At 34.2% G+C, this 17,727-nt stretch overlaps 2 protein-coding genes across 2 annotated transcripts in view; one reads left to right on the top strand and one right to left on the bottom strand.

The window, feature by feature from the left end:
• The window catches only part of LOC142351254 (O-acyltransferase like protein-like), a 51,018-nt gene extending 44,276 nt beyond the window's left edge, over positions 1 to 6,742 (top strand). Inside the window, exons 8-10 of the mRNA XM_075403401.1 lie at positions 2,012 to 2,272; positions 4,278 to 4,453; positions 5,997 to 6,742. Of these exons, the coding sequence (XP_075259516.1) occupies positions 2,012 to 2,272; positions 4,278 to 4,453; positions 5,997 to 6,638 (1,079 nt within the window). The 3' untranslated portion in view covers positions 6,639 to 6,742. The remainder of the gene's footprint in view (positions 1 to 2,011; positions 2,273 to 4,277; positions 4,454 to 5,996) is intronic.
• A 5,283-nt stretch (positions 6,743 to 12,025) lies between these two features.
• The window catches only part of LOC142350960 (uncharacterized), a 31,216-nt gene continuing 25,514 nt past the window's right edge, over positions 12,026 to 17,727 (bottom strand). The window contains exons 3-4 of the mRNA XM_075402987.1: positions 16,657 to 16,735; positions 12,026 to 12,394 (exon numbers count right to left, since the gene is read on the bottom strand). Of these exons, the coding sequence (XP_075259102.1) occupies positions 12,180 to 12,394; positions 16,657 to 16,735 (294 nt within the window). The 3' untranslated portion in view covers positions 12,026 to 12,179. The remainder of the gene's footprint in view (positions 12,395 to 16,656; positions 16,736 to 17,727) is intronic.

The following is a 17,727-nucleotide window of genomic DNA, read 5'->3' as shown; positions in this document are numbered from 1 at the left end:
TATTAAAAACTGGTGACAAAATGGAAATTGGAGGCGAAGTTCTTTAAGAATCGGTTGTTATGGGTGGTATCTCTATTCCACTTGTTATGGGTGGTATCTCTATTCCACATATTACATCAAAAATTATCTGAGCAAAACTCATGGACAAATTTAACTCGTCAGTCGAGAACGAAATTTCCTTTTCAAAGGACTTAACTTTTTTACTAAAACCTTTAAGGCTCAAAATCTCTCAAACTGAGAACAGTATACTTCTGTTTAAAAACCATATCGAAACATCCCTGAAACTCAACAACACCTTGAGATTAAGTGAGATTTACTGACATACAATTGCTCAAGCTTTTCAAACAAGTTTTATTGAGGACCGCTTAAATAAATCCTTTATCAAGTACAATTGTTCAACGAAAGAATTATCTCGCTTTTGCAAAATTATCTGGAACTTTTACAAACTTTTACCACAACAACAAAATCTTTTACATCGCTTTACCTTCAATTGTCTTGTTGACAAACATATTAGATGGATGAAATATTTTTCACGAAATTGCAGCTATTGCGAAAAAGAGTTTGAAACATCGGAACATTTAGTTCTCAAACGCAAACAATTATCTGGAGCGAGAAGTACCCTGAGGGTGAAAAGATTGCGCGACGTCTTTGTAAAAATGAAGGTGGAATCTCTTAGATTTACGGCAAGTGTTCTAAACGGATCCTGTCAAGAAGCCACTGAACAAACAAAAAAATACCAACTGTAACGCTTCATCAATTAAACCTGCTGAATTATTTTAAATTCCTTGTAAATAACAACTGTAAAAAAATAGCATCTGAATTTATTATTTAAAAGCCTCAGACTCAATGAGCGCTGAACGAACATTTTTGAATTGTAAAGATATGCAGTTCTAAAATATTGAATATCAAGAGCCTTCTAGAGTCTCTTAATGCACAGTTCATGGTCCTTAAATTAACATTGATTTCATTGATTTTGTCAGGCTAAAATTTTCCTGTATAATTTCAAAAAAATCATGTAGTCAATATGATTCTTAGCGGCTTATTGCCATATTTTTGTAGCATAGAACTGGTAGATACAACCTTATTATACACGCTCTATTAATTCAAGCAAGCATAAAGAAAATCACGGCAAGCTACACATAACATAGTGGGTAAGAAATTCTACTCAAAATAAAAGTATCAAGTATGAACGCGGAAATTTAAATCGCCTATGAATGAAACTTTGTAGGCGTTAGCTGATCCGAATATATTACTTTAATACTCTAAATAAAAATCAAAAGCCAAGCCTAGCCAGTTTAATGCCGGCATAAACAGAGAACTGGCTATTCGTGAAAAAAAAACAGAATAAAATTAGATTAATGCAACGCTGTTTTGCTCCACCGCCAACATCCGTGCTCTTCAAAAGCAAACAGACTGGACCAGATACCAGACCAAAAAGTTGGTTCGAAAATTTATCTTCAGAAAGGGTTCACGTTAAAGGTGCACATATTAAATTTGCAGCGAAAACTGATTGCAGGTACGCGCAAAATTTATATGATGCCCATAACTTCTTAACAACATGTATAGCCAATTGATGTCAGGCAATTTTGTGAAACAGTGACAAATATTTTCGAAAGTATCTCATAAGCAATTATAGTCCACTGGCACACTTACAAGAATCCTCAAAACATACTTTTCACCAGAACCTTGAATGATCCTGCTTCATAGAATTCTGGATTTGTTTAGGGAAACGGCTGAGAAATTTTTATTCGTCTGAGATCTGATAACTTCTTTCTTTTACAGTTTCTTTCAACAATTAGTCTTAAGCCTGTTAAAATTAAATAACACTATTTGTTTGAAGACGCTAGGAATAATTTTGATTGGTTTACAAAATCAAAACCTCCAAAACCAAGCTTGGCTTGATTATAGAACAAAGTTATTTCATTCATTGTAACCATTTCATTCGATTTGCAATTAAAGGTTGAAAACAAACAAACCATAATGACAGAAAAGTTTCCTGCGGTTTCCAAAGATTCTAACAATCGGTTTGGATCGGTGAAATTTTGGCTGATGTTCTACGCTCATCGACTCATCCGGCTGTGGCCAGCACTTCTGCTCACAATACTCTTCGTAGCCGGGATTTTCTCAAATTTGGCACCCTTCTTTTACAGCCCGCTAATCCAGAGTGATGTACCGAAATTATCAATATCCTACATGTGCAAGGGGTCAAAATGGCTTTCAACTGGCTTCTTTTACAGTAACTTGATAGCAGACCCGTCTCTTTCATGTATAAGTGAGTCGTTTCAATTATGTATTTTGAATAGGATTTGATCTAGGGACAATGCAAGTAATACAAATTTAATCAATTCTCGGGTCTCTTGAGTGTACTGTCAATTCATTTGAAAATCGTTTATTTAGGATAAAAACTCTTCTCTAAACATTGAAAAATGGAAAAAGTTTTTCTAATAAGATTATATCAGATAATCTATCAGCTCATAAGTCATGTGACAACATTGTTTTTCAGATCATAAGAACCTACACGATAACAGTTGCCCGTTATCCTACTTTATCGCTGTAATTGTTCTGCCTTAAAAATCAACAGATCTAACATCGGACCTTGTATAATATACAAGTTATCTGAAAAAAAGCAGGAGGAACGTTTTTAAAGATTTCCTATCTGAAAGAATTTGCAGCTTCTAGGCTGAAACTATCAAATCTACTTTGCATGTCATTTGCATTCAAACTCTTGACATATATATTCACCAATTAGGAAACAAAAAAGTGCAAAGAGTATGAAGCAAATAAAAAAAGCGTTAATTGTTTACCAGAAACGGGAAACAACTTCTTACAGGAAAATTTTGTTTTCAGCACTCCGTTTTGAAAGTTTTCCTCACAAAAAGGAGCGAGTCGTCATATACATTATGAGTTAATTAAAATATACTGTTTAGAAAGAAGTGGCATTTTTCAGTTTACACCAAAAATGACAATTTATATCACGAATATCAGCAGTGGTTCAGTTTATATCAGAAAATAGAATTGCAATAATTAGAGCGGTTACCAACATACAAAAAATTAATTTTCGACCACCAAGTTTTTGGTCAAAGCAGCATAATATTAGGCCAAATTTCGAAGGAGAACGTATGATTTGGGAGGAATATATGATAAACTCAATTTTTTGATAAATGCGGATTATATATACCTAAAACTAAATGCTCAAAAGGTGGATAAAACATGTAAAGTTCTGTCAGTTAAGTCAACAGTCTGCGCTTTCTAAGGCTTCGAAAAACAAAATTATCAACGCAAAGGTCGCCTTTATAAATTGACACAATTTGGAAGCAATTCGAATCCACAGTTTTTCCCATGCAATAATTACATTAGAGGGCCTATTCTGCCTTTGAGTTTCGATACCCGCTTTAAATAATATTATTTTTAGACGTGCGAATTTTTATCAAAAGTTTGTACGATCGCAAATCACTGAAAATTGGAAGGATATCTTTCACTAAATTTTGACTTTAGGCTGTGTGTTAACATTCGTAGGAGTGCTAGTCTGCTATAGACAACTTTTCAAAAGAATTGAAAGGCTAATAAAGTGATCAGTTACGATTTTAGCCATGTAAACAATTATTCAGTAAAAACTGTTATGTTATTGGTACGGAATATGTAAGATCAACTCTTCTGAATTGCTTCCGGTTTGATTTTTTTCTTTTCTTCTAAATTTCATGACAGTTTTCTTTCAAGATCTTGCAAGATTCTTGCAAGAAAAGTGATCGGATATTTCATCTTGCTAGGTAAACATTAATGGCAGGATTCGTGCAAGATTATTTTTATTCGTTAATCTGACGTTCTTTTTCAAGATAACCGTTGGAGTTCGTCTGGGGATACTTTTCATTGAAGGATCTGCTGAAAAGACAGTTCTATTAGGTCTGGAATGATTTTTTCCATGCAATTAAAATTTTTTCACGAGAGATCTCATAAGGTCTCACTACCTAAAACTTAGGACATTACAGCAGAACTGCATAAGATCATAAAAACTAAAAAAATATATTACATACATAGTCAAGATTACACACTCTATCATTCAGAAATGTGAATGATCATTCTTAATCTTGAAATTTTCAGGATCTTGACATATTTTTAGAGAGTTGTCCAATCTTGACTTTATGGATATGACTGAAAATTATTCCACGGTTTGTGTGGAATCAAGCTTTCAGCAAAAAATCAGTTGGTTTCCCGAAAGAATCAATTTTCTTACATGTTGCAAGAATGTTGCTACCACACTTCACTGAAATTCTGTTCAGGTTGGACGTGGTATGTTTCCAACGATGTTCAGTTTTATATCATGTCTCCACTCTTCATTCTTCTGGCGAAGCAAAAGAGGATCCTCTCAGTTGCTGCGATCGGATTCTGCATTTTTGTCAATACAATCATAGATCTGCTGGCATCGGGATTGAATGAAGTACCTCCGTCTGAAAGCGTTAGTTATTATTATTACACTCGACTTTTTTTTCCTAAAGAGTTGTGGTACACATATAATTAAGTTTACTTTCTAATTGTTCGATTCGGATGCATTTTCGTTTTTTATAGCTTAAGAATTGTGTCATTTAGTTGTTCATTAATTGTTATGAATTCCTGTAGAGAATATGACAAAAGTCTCTTTTTTGATTTTTTTAAAATAGAAAGTCGTGACAAAGACAAACTGTTTTTGTTTAATGTTTCGTTTGCTGGCTTACACTCTTTGACATGCCTTTCGGACAGCTAATTGATTATTTCACCATTTAGGACTCCTTGAGAAATTTGAGAAGCCATGGAATTCTTGGCAACCAAGAGCAAGACCGTAAATATTTATGGTCTTGAGTATGGTTGCCAAGAAATAGAAATCTAAATTAATGGATTTTGCTATTTTGAAGGCTTAATTTAGTTTTAATTTGAACTGTTCTCCTTGCTTTTTTTTTCTGCATTTTTTTACTTTGAATTTTATGGTATTTTATGGCACCATAGAAGGGTATGTTCTTGGATATGGATCAGTCAACATGAACTTAACTTTTTTCAAGCGTCTTGATGAGTTTTTATCCACTCAGAGTGCAATGCAAGAGCTTTCTGAGCAATCCCCGGTTGACGCTTCCTCGGTTCCATACAAGGACCGAATATGATGTCATACGAATCTTAACGTATTTTCTACTACGACCCTTGCATGGAACCAAGGAAATCATATATGATCTTTGCAAGGAACCAAGGAAATCATAAATGATTCTTGACTGAAATTCAGGAAATTATGTATGATTCTTGCATGAAAACTTGCGAGAATTTAATTCACTGTTCACATTCCATAAGGCTTTAAAAAAACGAGAAAAATATATGGAAAAATACGAGACCAGGGAAAATCATATATAATTCTTGTATCAATCCCAAGAAGTCATATATGATTCTTGTATGAAATCCGGGTAACCGTATATGATCCTTGCATGAAATCGAGGAAATCATTATTGATCCTTATGGGAAATCAAGGATTTAAATCACGAATAACCTCTCACATGATCCCCGGTAATTACACAAGGTCATATATGACTTGATTTCCCCGTAATCATACAAGTTTCATACAAAAAATGAAAATAGACGTAAACCACTATAATCCTTAACAGCTATAACGCTCATTCAGGGAAAACATAACCAGAGTCACCCAACGATGAGTTCTTGAGATTCATTTTCCCCGATTTTCCCCCATTTTTTACTGATTGAGCGTTATAGCTGTTATGGATTATAGTGGTTTAGAACTATTTTAATTTTTTGTGTGAAACTTGTATGATTACGGGGAAATCAAACAAATTATATATGACCTTGTATGATTACCGGGGATCATAAATGACCTTGTTTGAAATCAAGGAAAGTTGTATAATGGGCTACCCCGGATGTTTTTTTTCATGGTCAGCTATATGTTTGCCAAGTTACCCGGGAAAATAGAGATGATAGAATAAGCGATCATTGCATCGAGGTGTAATAAGTATGCTATGACCATTTAGGCGTTCACAGTACTTGCGCGGAAGATTCACGGCGAATATATGTTCAACTCTTCTGGACCCTGGTCAACCAGATTATACAACGCCTTCTACTGCAGGTTCCAGCCTTACGGAATAGGGCTTATTCTTGGAATTGCGATATACGAGAAGGAGAAACTGGTCCGGCTACTGAACATATTTGCATACAGAAATCGCGTTCTTATAATTGGGTTTATTTGGGTTTTAGGTTTTATCGCCGGGGTTGTAAATGTATATGGGTGCTATTTTTGGGCAAACGGCTATCCTATGCAGGTATGGTCGGTTGCATTTTATAACGCTACACAGAGAATTTTATGGGGATTTTTCATCAGCGTGATTGTACTAATGTGCTCAACTGGCTATGGTGGAATTATCGAACAAATTTTGGGCGCAAAATTTTGGATCCCATTCGCCAGGGTTAATTACACGACTTACATAATACACCTGGTGCTATTGGTTCTCTACATACAAACACTGGAGACTAATTTCCATTTCACGACCATCGAGTACACTCTACTTGCGTCTGGAATGTTAATGTGTATCAACTGTGTGTCAATTGTGATCAGCTGTTTCATTGAAGCGCCCTTCATTAATCTGGAAAAAGTTCTGCTGGGAGGCAAAAGATAGTCCTTTATCGCAGACGCAGACGTTATTCTGCAAGTTAAAAAGAAATATCGTTTTACAATCATCAAAATTAAGTATTAAAAATTATTTATTTAAAACACTGTTTGATTGAACCCGCTTTTTCTTTCCTGAGAGATAACGAAACTTGCGCTGCCGGTAGAGAAGGCCCAAGCCGGATCCGAATGGTTATCTTGCAAGATTTTGCCAGAATCTGGCAGAATCTTGCAAGATCTTGCAAGATAACCATTTTTTGCAAGAATCTTGCAAGATAAGCATTCGTTCTGCCAGAATCTTACAAGATAACCGTTCGTTTTGCAAGAATCTTGCAAGATAGCCGTTTGCAAAAAAAAACTTTCTTACACTTGAAAAGACCTTACACTTGGAAAGAAAACGCTAAAACGGTTGCAATATTCGAATGTACACATATTTTGCGCATCGACAAAAAAGCGAAAGACAATTATTAAAGAAACATCAGAAAATTATTGATCTAAGCATCAAATTTTTTGGGCATTGGCAAGAAGAGTTAAGCGTAAGGAGCTAAATTAAACGAAATAAAGCTGTTTAAGATGCAAAGAATAATAACACATAATTTTTTCATCAGAAAAGGTAATATAGACGTGTAGTTTTGTAAATCTTGATAAAGTTGAAGGAAAATAATTTTTGATAGTAATTTATTTTGTGTTAACAGTTCTCAAAGGCAGATTTTAATTTGTTTTCTTCAGATAATTAATATTTCCAGATTTAAAATTTATTCAAATTTATTTTTTTCTTAAAAAACACGCAACTGATTCTTAAGTAAATTTCTGGTCGAAATGAAATGTGTTGCATGAATGAGAGCCAATAAGAACTTGCAAGAATCTTGCAAGATAACCATTTTTCTGCCAGATCTCGCAAGATAACCATTTTTCTGTCAGATCTTTCAAGATAGGCAGTTTTTGCAAGATTCTGGCAGAATCTTGCAAGATAACCATCTGGTCTCGACTGGGGGGATAAATAGACCTCACTGAACAGAGTTTTTGTCATCTGGGCTTGTCAATATTGTCATTTTCCTTGAGACAAAAACATATCAAACGAAATCCTTAAAAAAATAACACTTTTAAAAAGTCGAAAGAGATTTGAGTCTGAAAAGTCCATTATAGTGTTCCGGTAGTGGGTGAATCATCACACAAGTCTTAGAAATTTGGCAAGTCTTGTCAACGACTTGGGTAGCAAATTCAAAATAGTTCCCAAATCATTTTTCAGGCTATTTTTTTTTCATTTTTTGGACCTCCTGGACATAGGTCTCAAAGCATTTCAGCACTTTAACAGTATATTTGAATACTAAAGACCGAATTCAGCTGGGTAAAACATTGTGGGGTAAAACTCTACCTATCAAAAAACTTCGAAGTCATTTTCTGCGCTTATTTTCATTTTTATTAAATTGAGGTCATTTAGCTCTCCAAAGCTAATTTCATCCTGCAATGACTTTGCTATCCCTCCAAATTTAAAGAATGTGGAGTCAATGTTGTTAATTTATGAAAAGAACGAGTATAAATATACACATGCACTAATTACGAGTGAAATCATTTGTAGCTGCTTCTTTACTTTTTGTTTTAGAAAAGTGCAGTTGAGGCTCTGGTTGAGTCGTTCTCTATTAATAGTCTAAGTTCGTTAGAAGGGAATTCTAAATTCGATTGTATTCCACAGATGTATCTTTTTTGCAACTTGAAATTCGTTGCGAAACTTTTTGTCAGACTGGTCTGTTTCTGCAGCCGTTATCAAGAGCAATAATCAACCTCGCTCAGCATTGGGCTGATTGGAGGCGGAACATCACTTTCATTTTCATAGTGAAACGCTATTTTAATTTTCTTTTTGGTCGAGAAATCGAGAGAATTAATTTCGCTTATCTCAAGAAATGGTTATTGTTTTTCATTTAATAATTTTCGGAAAGCGTGAGCCCTTTAGCCTGTTTCATCATCCCATTCTGCTCTCCTTGATTTCGTCTTGATTTCGTTCCATTCTGCTCTTTAAAGCTAGATAACCATGATCTGACTGCCTTGCTCTTAGTAGCTTCCCTGAGTAGCAAATTTCAATTTAAGTGCAGGGAAATTGAGCTATTTTTGTGCCAGCTATTTGAATTGTTCTAGTTTAAAAGTGCTCTTGGATAATCCAAGAAAACTGAGGCTCGTTTATCATTTAGAAAAATGCTGAGATGTTATAATAATGTTATCATAAGGGTTAATTTGTTTAGCGGGTGCTGAGAGTAGGGTTTTTTAACGCTTTAAAGTATGCATTCGATAAGCGGGATGAATTGTCCCTTAATTTTTGGCGATTCTTTATAATACACTATTCCAGAATTTGGACGACTAATTTAAGTGATTCTAAGATTTTTTTCTGTTCAATAACCTCACATTTTCCCCGTGATAGCCGAAAATTCTGAGACAATTAATTTGGCACTAAGATGACTTTATCATCACTTGGACCTGGATTAAATTCCTAGGTAAGTTAGATTATTGTTCCGACCCCTCTTGAGAGAGGAGGAAACATATCCTCAAATGGGTTTTTCGTTCAGACAATTCTGACCGATCGATATATTCATCGTACTGATTTGTGGGTGGTATCATTGAAAAGCCTCTCCAGCGTAGAATATGGAAATAAAAAGATTTTTCAAAATTTCGTAATTTAGTGTTTTATCGAGATTTATCGAGGTGAATAATAGACGGATTTTCTTTTTTTATTCACATTTTCTGGAATTGAACAAAATTGACGAAATTTGTAAAAAAAAATTGTTGAAAAGAGTACTGTTGTTTTTATTTTCATAGACAAAAATAAACTGTTGACTTTTTGATTTAATTTTCTGACTAAAATTTTGGCTAACTATTTAAAAATTCAGCTTTTTTTCAACAAAAATTGCACGAAGAAAGCTTCCTTAGTCCACTTTGATTAAATTTGCCGGAATTACACAATTAAAAAACAACAAACTTAAGCTTTCTGAACTACGAAGGGAGCTATTTTTAAGTTCACTTTCATTGAGAGTAGTCTAGAATGAAAGTTTTGCCGTTTTTTGCTAGCTTTATGATTATCAAAAACGCAGCTTTTTTTGATGTTTTAACTAACAAATTGTTTAGATCCAAAGCATACAAAACAATATAGTGTTCTAGGTGTACGAACAGCAATAGGGGGGCTGCTTTTGGTAGAATCAATAATTAATTAACGAACAGAACAATTCACATCAAAGATCACTGCTGATAGGTCCAAATAACTTCCTAAACAGTTGCACATTAATATATCTATTTTTTTTACTCGAAAGGTTATGGTCGTTTTAACTTTTAAAAATATTTGCTTTTTAAAAATACAATGGCTTTTTGAAGTTTGCCACTATTTTTCTCTTAATTTGGTCAATTTTAGCTTAGTGTCTGCAAAGAAAGAATGCGTCTTCTTCCTCTTACTGCCACTGAATTAGAGTTTAATCGTCCATGTGGTTATACGCGTTAAGTTTTTTTTTCTGGCTTTGATACTTCTAGAATTTACAATTTTTAAATTTTTAGATATTGACCGCTTTTTCACGTTTTTTTTTCTCGTTTTGTCACATTAGCACATTATCGACAGTTCACATAATACACTTTTGGGTTACATCATAAAACACAATCGAACATGTAAAAGTCTTGAAAGGCATATATTATGGTTTTAACGGCTTCGACACCCCTTTCTCGAAGAATTTATTTGATTTTTTTTAATTGTCTTTAGAGGTCGTTTTTACTTTGTGTTTTTACTCGTATGAAATAACCTGGACATTGGCAGGTCTCAATGGCATTTAATGAAGGAAAAAAGGAGCTTTTGTTCTGATATGAGTAGACAGCTGATGGCTTCCATGGCTTTAGAAACAATTGTTTTCAAAAAAATATATTCTCTTTTAACGTTGTTTAACTTCGCATTTTTGTTCTTTTTTGTCTATTTGTTACCTAGTCTTGTTAATTGTAGGCCAAATATGTCATTGTTGTTTTCATGGGACAGTGCTAGAGTGCAAAATCTAATTTCTTCAAAGAATTGGTTATGAATTTACTTCGACACGTGATTTTCGCACAAAAGTAAACCAATTTTTGATTTTTGTCTCTTTTTAACGTTTTTTTTGTAGACGTAAGACATATTCCGACTAACTACATGTGTCAAGCGCTCATTTTTGAACGAATGTACAAACCTATTTTGTAGCTAAGGGCTTTCATGGCTCTGAAAATTATTGTTTTCAAAAAAAAACAAAAGTGTATAATTTTGCACTTTTTCTCTTTTTTTTTGCACCACTTGTTACCTATTTTCATTAATGAGAAGACATATATCACATTTTGGTTTTCGAGGAAGGCTCAATGGGACAAATTTCAGGGGTCAAATGTGGCTTCACGGCTTTGACAGTGTTTTATCGCAAGTTTTAATTAAATTTTTTTGGTGTCTCTATTTGCTTTTCTTTTTGTGACCGCATAAAAAGTTGATTAGTGACAGGTCTTAATGCCCTGCCCTCGTGTAGGGGCGTAAGTGATCATAAACAAATAGAATGTTTTCAATTGCCTTATAATAGTTTTCCTTACTTTGAAATGAATCGCTTTGAAAATAATCGCTTTAAAAATTTTGGATGTAATTAATATTTGTTGTTATTGTTGTTTGATTTTGTTGTTCGCTTTACTTGCTTCCTTAATAATGACTGATTTCTTGAATCTAATGCGGCATTGATTACTCAACTGAGTTATTTGCGCTGAAGGTGATTTTTTTTCATACGCATTTTTTTTGAAAAATGCTTGAATTTTTGGGGTTTTCTATTTATTCCTCATTTGGTAGAAATTTATGCCAAAAATTTGGATGAGCAGGGTCGGAACATCATGTGCGAACGCACATTTACGAGCCTCCCGGTTTAGTTTAGATTAGATAATAGTTGATTTGAATTTCAAACCCTGTTTAAATTGCACATTAGCAGAACATACAGATCGCTATGACAGACATTCAGTTATGCTAGGCATGCAACATTTGGTAACCCCAGTTCTAAAGTTAGCGTTGTCTTTCTTCAGTTGCATAATTCTTGTTTTACAGAGCAACGAGTTAAGCTTGTTGTCACGAGAAATATGAAAAAAAACGATACTATATGACAACAACTCAGCTGTTAAATTCAGAAATTGCATATTAGGATGGTTCGAGTGGAACTCAAATTTATTCATAATAGTCCCAATATTGATCATATCACCCCAATATCCCTAAATATGAGCGGAATCAAAACTTTATTGACTTGAAAGGTGATTTAAATTTTGCAAGAATTCATGGATAAGATATGAATAATGAGAACTTCATCAATCAAATGCTGTTAAACGGGCGTTTGGAAAAAAATTGCCCTTTGAATACATCTTGAATTCCAATTAAAAATTCTAGCCACTTCGTGGTTTCAAAACAACCCTAAAATTCAACGGAAACAGAGGCAAAACTTTGAGATTCTTGCAAATTTTGGATTCCTCGATCACCAGGAAAATCTAATTGTTTGTCATCGAGAGAAACTTATGAATGACGATGACACTTGGAGACGAGATTCTAGTTTCTCCATTTGTCCCATTTTTCCTCGATAATATCGAGGATGAATTCACTGTAAGCGACCACATTCATTGCGACTGCAGAGAAGGTTAGCTGATCGTCAGCTGATCTTTGGCAAGTTTTTGCTTCTTCGTTCTCAATTACATATGACATGACGCCATACAGACAGCTAGATCCGTTACCGTTAGTTAATATAATTGGTCCCCCGCCTTCGGCTAAAAAAATTATTATTAATGTTAATCAAAACACTACTTTGTAATATTTGTAATTCAGATATCTATTATGAATTTTGCTATAACCCTTAAGCGCTTTCTTGAAACTTTCAAAAGACATTTTAAAGTTTCAAAAACTTTTAAAAACAATTAAACTTTTCGAAAACTCCAGTGCCTTCAGCGTCTAACATAACAAGTCCTGCTAGTGATAATGACAAATCAACGTTTTAAGCTGAAAACTTTTTCGACCCGCTATGAAAAAAATTGCAAAAGCACCTGGGCGAGAAAAGACAAAAAAAATCATTTTTCCCTTATCGGTCTGTACAGGCAAATTAAGTTTTGAACCGGCAAGAAGAAAAATAATTTTACAGCAGAGGTGATATTGGAAAAAAAATAACTTTTAACAGTTTACTTTTGTTTAGCCTCCTAACAGCCCTGTTCTAGACCTGGGTTTATAAAACTTCCGCTTTTGTTCGATATAAGCCATTAAAAAAGTGTCCTGGATTGATTTTTGGAATGAAAAAATTTGTCTGGATTTTGCGCGATTTTCTCGGTTTTTGGTGAAAATAAATTTACCGTGCTCCTATTTGGTTAGACGACAGAACGCTCGCCACCGTAGCAATGTCTTGGTTTTCAGTTACTAAAAATCAAGGGCATCAGAGTTAAAATGGTTAATCATTGTCTCAGGTTGGAAAGGATCATGAAATCAAACCAAGATTTTGGGAAAACTTCAGTTTGACTCATGTTTGCCTCCCGGGTCGAGAAAAATTATGTGAGAAATGTGCTGAAATGTTCAGCGCAAAAACCTTACATAAAAATGCGCTGAAATGCGCTCAAAGTTTGCAAGAAACCTGCTGAAAACCACTGAGTTTTCAAAATATTTGTATCACTGAGGGTCAAATCCTGCTCTCCGGTGACGTAGCCATCACTCTATTCACTGCGCCATTGATTCCTGCATTTCTTCATATTTAATTTGATGTTATATTAATAGACAGTTAGATAGAAAAAACAGATAGAACAAATGCGCTGAAATTATGTAAGAAGTGCGCTGAAAATTCAGCGCATTCCTGACATGTTTTCAGCGCTTTTCAGCGCATTTTTTAAGAAAAAAGCTTATCGTTAAGCTAAGAGCAGTTTAAATGGTTAGCAATTTACGAAGTGGTGTCAAAATGCTTTTAATTCCGCTAAATATTTTTAAGAATTGCGCTGAAATTTGAATACATTTTTCATAATTTTTCAGCGCATTTCAGCGCAAATTTATGCAAAATTTTGCGTTGAAAAACTTGAAAAATCAGCGCGATTCAGCTTATAAAAAAATAGATTGGACTCATAAGAAAAATTAACCTCGTTTTTAACAACAGTCTTCGACCATGTAATTAAGTTCAATATTTAATCCCCCCTCCCAACCTAAAACGAAAGTCTTTTGATAAATTTCAGGCCCAGACAAGAGATCAGAAATAATTTTGGTCTAATTCGAGATAAGTTTTGTCAAAACTCGTGAAACTCAAATCCGTAAGATGAAAATTTTTGACCTATAATGAAAATCTTTGCAAAACGTTGTCAAGCAGGTGATCAGATCAATGCCGAATTTTCTCATACCAATCATAGATTCATTATGCGCTTTATTTAAAGATTGATTAATGGTGCTAAAAAGCAGCTGGCAGGGAACGTGTATAATGCTTTTTTTGCCCAGATCAATCAGTTCAGTCAAATTAAGTTTTGAAAACAGTGAAAGGACAAATAATTTAACAGCAGTGGCGATATTGGGAAAAACTAAATTTTGACATTATTTTAATTTGTTCAAGCTTGTATTATGTGTCGAATTGATCTTCCGATGTGCAAAGACGGTTGCCTGGCTGTAAAATGTCTGTCATGGAACAGATTTTCGAATGGAAAAGAAAATGCCCTTACCTTGCGTAATGCTTTCGACTCTTGTTGGAACTTACATCGCCGTCCTCGAAATCGACTAGACAGTAATACGCGTCTTGGAGTTTGGTTAGACAATAAAACGCTCGCAACAGTAGCAATGTCTTGTTTTAGTTTTACTAAAAACTAAGGGTATGTAGTGAAATTGGTTAAACATTTGATAAGGTTGGAGAATATCACGAGATCGATTCCAGATGTTGGCGAAACTTTTTACCTTGACTCATTTTTGTCTAAAAAAATTGACTAGACTTATAAAAATGATTAGCCTCGATTTTGAGAAGGATCTTTGACTGTCCAAATTAATTCATTATTTACTTCCACTACCTAGAGTTATAATGTGTTTTATTGAACTACAGGTCGCGACTAGGATTCAGAGATAACCTTGGTCTGGTGCGAGTAACTTTTGTCGTAAATCAAAAATCCGCAAGATAAAAATTTTCGACATACCATGAAGTTTGCAAAAAATGATCATTATCTATAGATTGATAATTGTTGCTTAAAAGTGGCTGAGAAAGAACAAATAGCCCAAACTCAATCAGTACAGACGAATTAAAGTTTGAGACCGTTTAAAAGAAGAATATTTTTGACAACATTTGCGATATTGGAAAAAAAATCTAATTTTAAACATTATTTTGTTATGTTGAACCTCTTAAAATGTGTTATTATACTATCGTGTCATCTTATGAACACAATCATTCACTGTTTTATTTTAATTTCGATAATGTTTTTTTAAATGAAGAAGAATTTACGCATAAAGACAATAATGATAGATATCTTGGTAAACAATTATAGACTTGAAGTGAGACCCAGATTTTCGTTCTATGCTTTGATCCGTTGATGCTTCTTCGGCACTACATGCCCTACATGCTATTCTTAAATAACAAATAGTGATGAACCTATGAACTTGAGGAAAAGATCTACGCACTTGAAGGATCCAATCTATCTTGAATTGATAAAAGCAATTAGTTTGACAAGTGAAGAACAAAAAACAACTTTTTTGCATATTACATCCGGCAACTGATCGTGAAGACGTGGCCAACAGTTTTCCATGATTCCCTAACTTGTACATCTCAATTAGATAAATTATGGTTAATGTCAATCGCAAAGTAAACGTATAAGGACACAAAAAATAGTTAAAACTTTGTACAAAATTTTTTGTCAGGATTAAGTAAACCTCTATAAAGAAACGATAAAGATTTCAAAGGACAGCTCAGGACAGTTCCAATCACAGAATATTTATCAAAAAAACGAGATAACGTTTTTTTTGTTGTATATTAAGTTATTGTTTGTTTCCGATTTTGGTCAGTTCAATCAATGAATAGTGGTTAAGCAAAGCTTTTTAAAATGCAATTCTTTCTAGTTAACTGTTTGAAAAACAAATAACGAGACAGGCTAAATAAAGATCTCATAAACTATCAGTCTCATAGTAACCATATAAATTCAAGAAGATAAAATAAAAATGCGTTTGCAAAAATTATATTGAATTGTTTTTGTCTGGATTGAAAAATTTGAAATATTTTCAGAGCAGTATATTTCAATAATTACAGTTTCTAGCTTGCTTTTATAGCAACTATTCATTCTTCAGTTTTCCAATCTTTGTTAATTCTAAGAGTTTTTCTAAACAAGTACCAAAAATTAGCTATTTATTAGCTGATTTACAAACAGAAAAGAAAATCGAAAAGAAGATTGCTGCCCAAAATGCGGTGCTGAAAACATTGGTTGATTTAGTTTCTTCGACTATCAAGGAAAAGATCCTACAATTTTTCTAAAATACTTTTTTATTTTATATCGGTTGTATGATCAACTTGGAATTGTCAACTTGATCAGTGATTGGAAATATATTAAAATATTTCAAAAAACTCATATTGTTGTCTTGAAAAACTTGATATCCTCTTGTTTCGAGTTTTCAGACTTGTCAAGTGTTGGCCAATACATGCTCAAGATTTGTCAAGTATTGGCCAAGACTTGCTCAATACTTCTGAAATCCTGACCAAGACTTGCCTCAAGACTTACCAAGGCTTATGACTTGATTTACGACGTGCCAAGTCTAAAAAGGGACATGATCAGAGCTCTGATACAGTACTGATCCAACCTGGGAGTTGTAGGATAATAAATAGCAAATTTTTCGGAGGAAGTTTTGGAAAAACAGAATCTAGATAAAGGGAGCTGCTAGATAAAGTCTTCATAAACTATCAGTTAAATTTCAATTCTTTGTTTTCAATTCTCGTGAGAGTCTACGCTTTTTTTTAACAGTAGATCGCATTTTTTTGTCTACTGAAGTAACTCTGCTATTTTTTTCAAGCAGTCAGATAGAGAAAATAGGATGCACAGTTTCTAACCTGGACACATTGCTGATTCCTGTGTTCCACGGATAATAAAATCTTCGGGAGTTTTCGACTCCTCCTCTACTTTAATTTCCTGAAAAGAAACCAAACGAGGATGATGATTAAGTTGAGATTGTTTTATCTAGGTCTCAAATAATGTAGTATTTCGAATTGCAGATCTGTCAGAGCAGATATTAGAGCCTTTTAAAAATAGACCCCCTTTAATTTTCCAATTCTCTTCCACTTGAATAAAAATTCACTCAATGGCAACCAGGTTGAGGTGCCATTTGAAAGTGACCTCTGACCAGACAAAATCCAACACTCGCGGTGTGTTCCCACACCAAAAATACAGGGTCTGGGATTTGGTTCGAGCGCACAATAGTATGATCAGAGGTCAGTCCCCTCATAATGAAATTTTGATTAACTGTATAACACGACGTTTTATATGGAAAGCTGTCTAAATTCATCCATCGAGTTCGAAATATGCACTAATGGTATACTAAATAATTTTTATCTCAGCAGTTGGGTTTTCTTTTCTATTGCGATAATGCTTTTAAAATGGTCTTTTCTTTAGATGAGTTTAATAATGTTTATGAAATGAATATATTATATCAAATATTATAACAAAATCCGTTCATAGTGAAAACCGTTCACTGATCAGGCTATTTTGAGCGCAATTGAATCTGATCAGAGGTGATTTCGAGCGCACAATAGTCTGACCAGAAGTGACCATTGAGCGCACAACGTTCTGATCAGGAGTGACTATTGAGCTCACTATAGTCTGATCAGGAGTCATCTTGAGCGCACAATCGTCTGGACGATAGTCTGGGATTGGCCTGGGCCAAGGTAGCACAATTGGCTGGACAATGGTCTGATTTTGGTCTGATCAGAGGACCTTTCCATCTGGAAAGGTCTGATCAGAGACAGTTTAGAGCGCACTTCGAGCGCACACGGTGTTTCGAGCGCACTTTAGTCTGATCAGAGGATACTTTGATCTGGGATGGTCTGATCAGAGACAGTTTCGAGCGCACTTTGAGCGCACACGGTCTTTCGAGCGGACTTTAGTCTGATCAGAGGATATTTTGG

The sequence above is a fragment of the Convolutriloba macropyga genome, chromosome 12 (assembly GCF_964194025.1).
Source record: "Convolutriloba macropyga chromosome 12, txConMacr16.3, whole genome shotgun sequence".
Lineage (NCBI taxonomy): Eukaryota > Metazoa > Xenacoelomorpha > Acoela > Convolutidae > Convolutriloba > Convolutriloba macropyga.
This window is presented reverse-complemented; position numbering and strand designations above follow the sequence as displayed.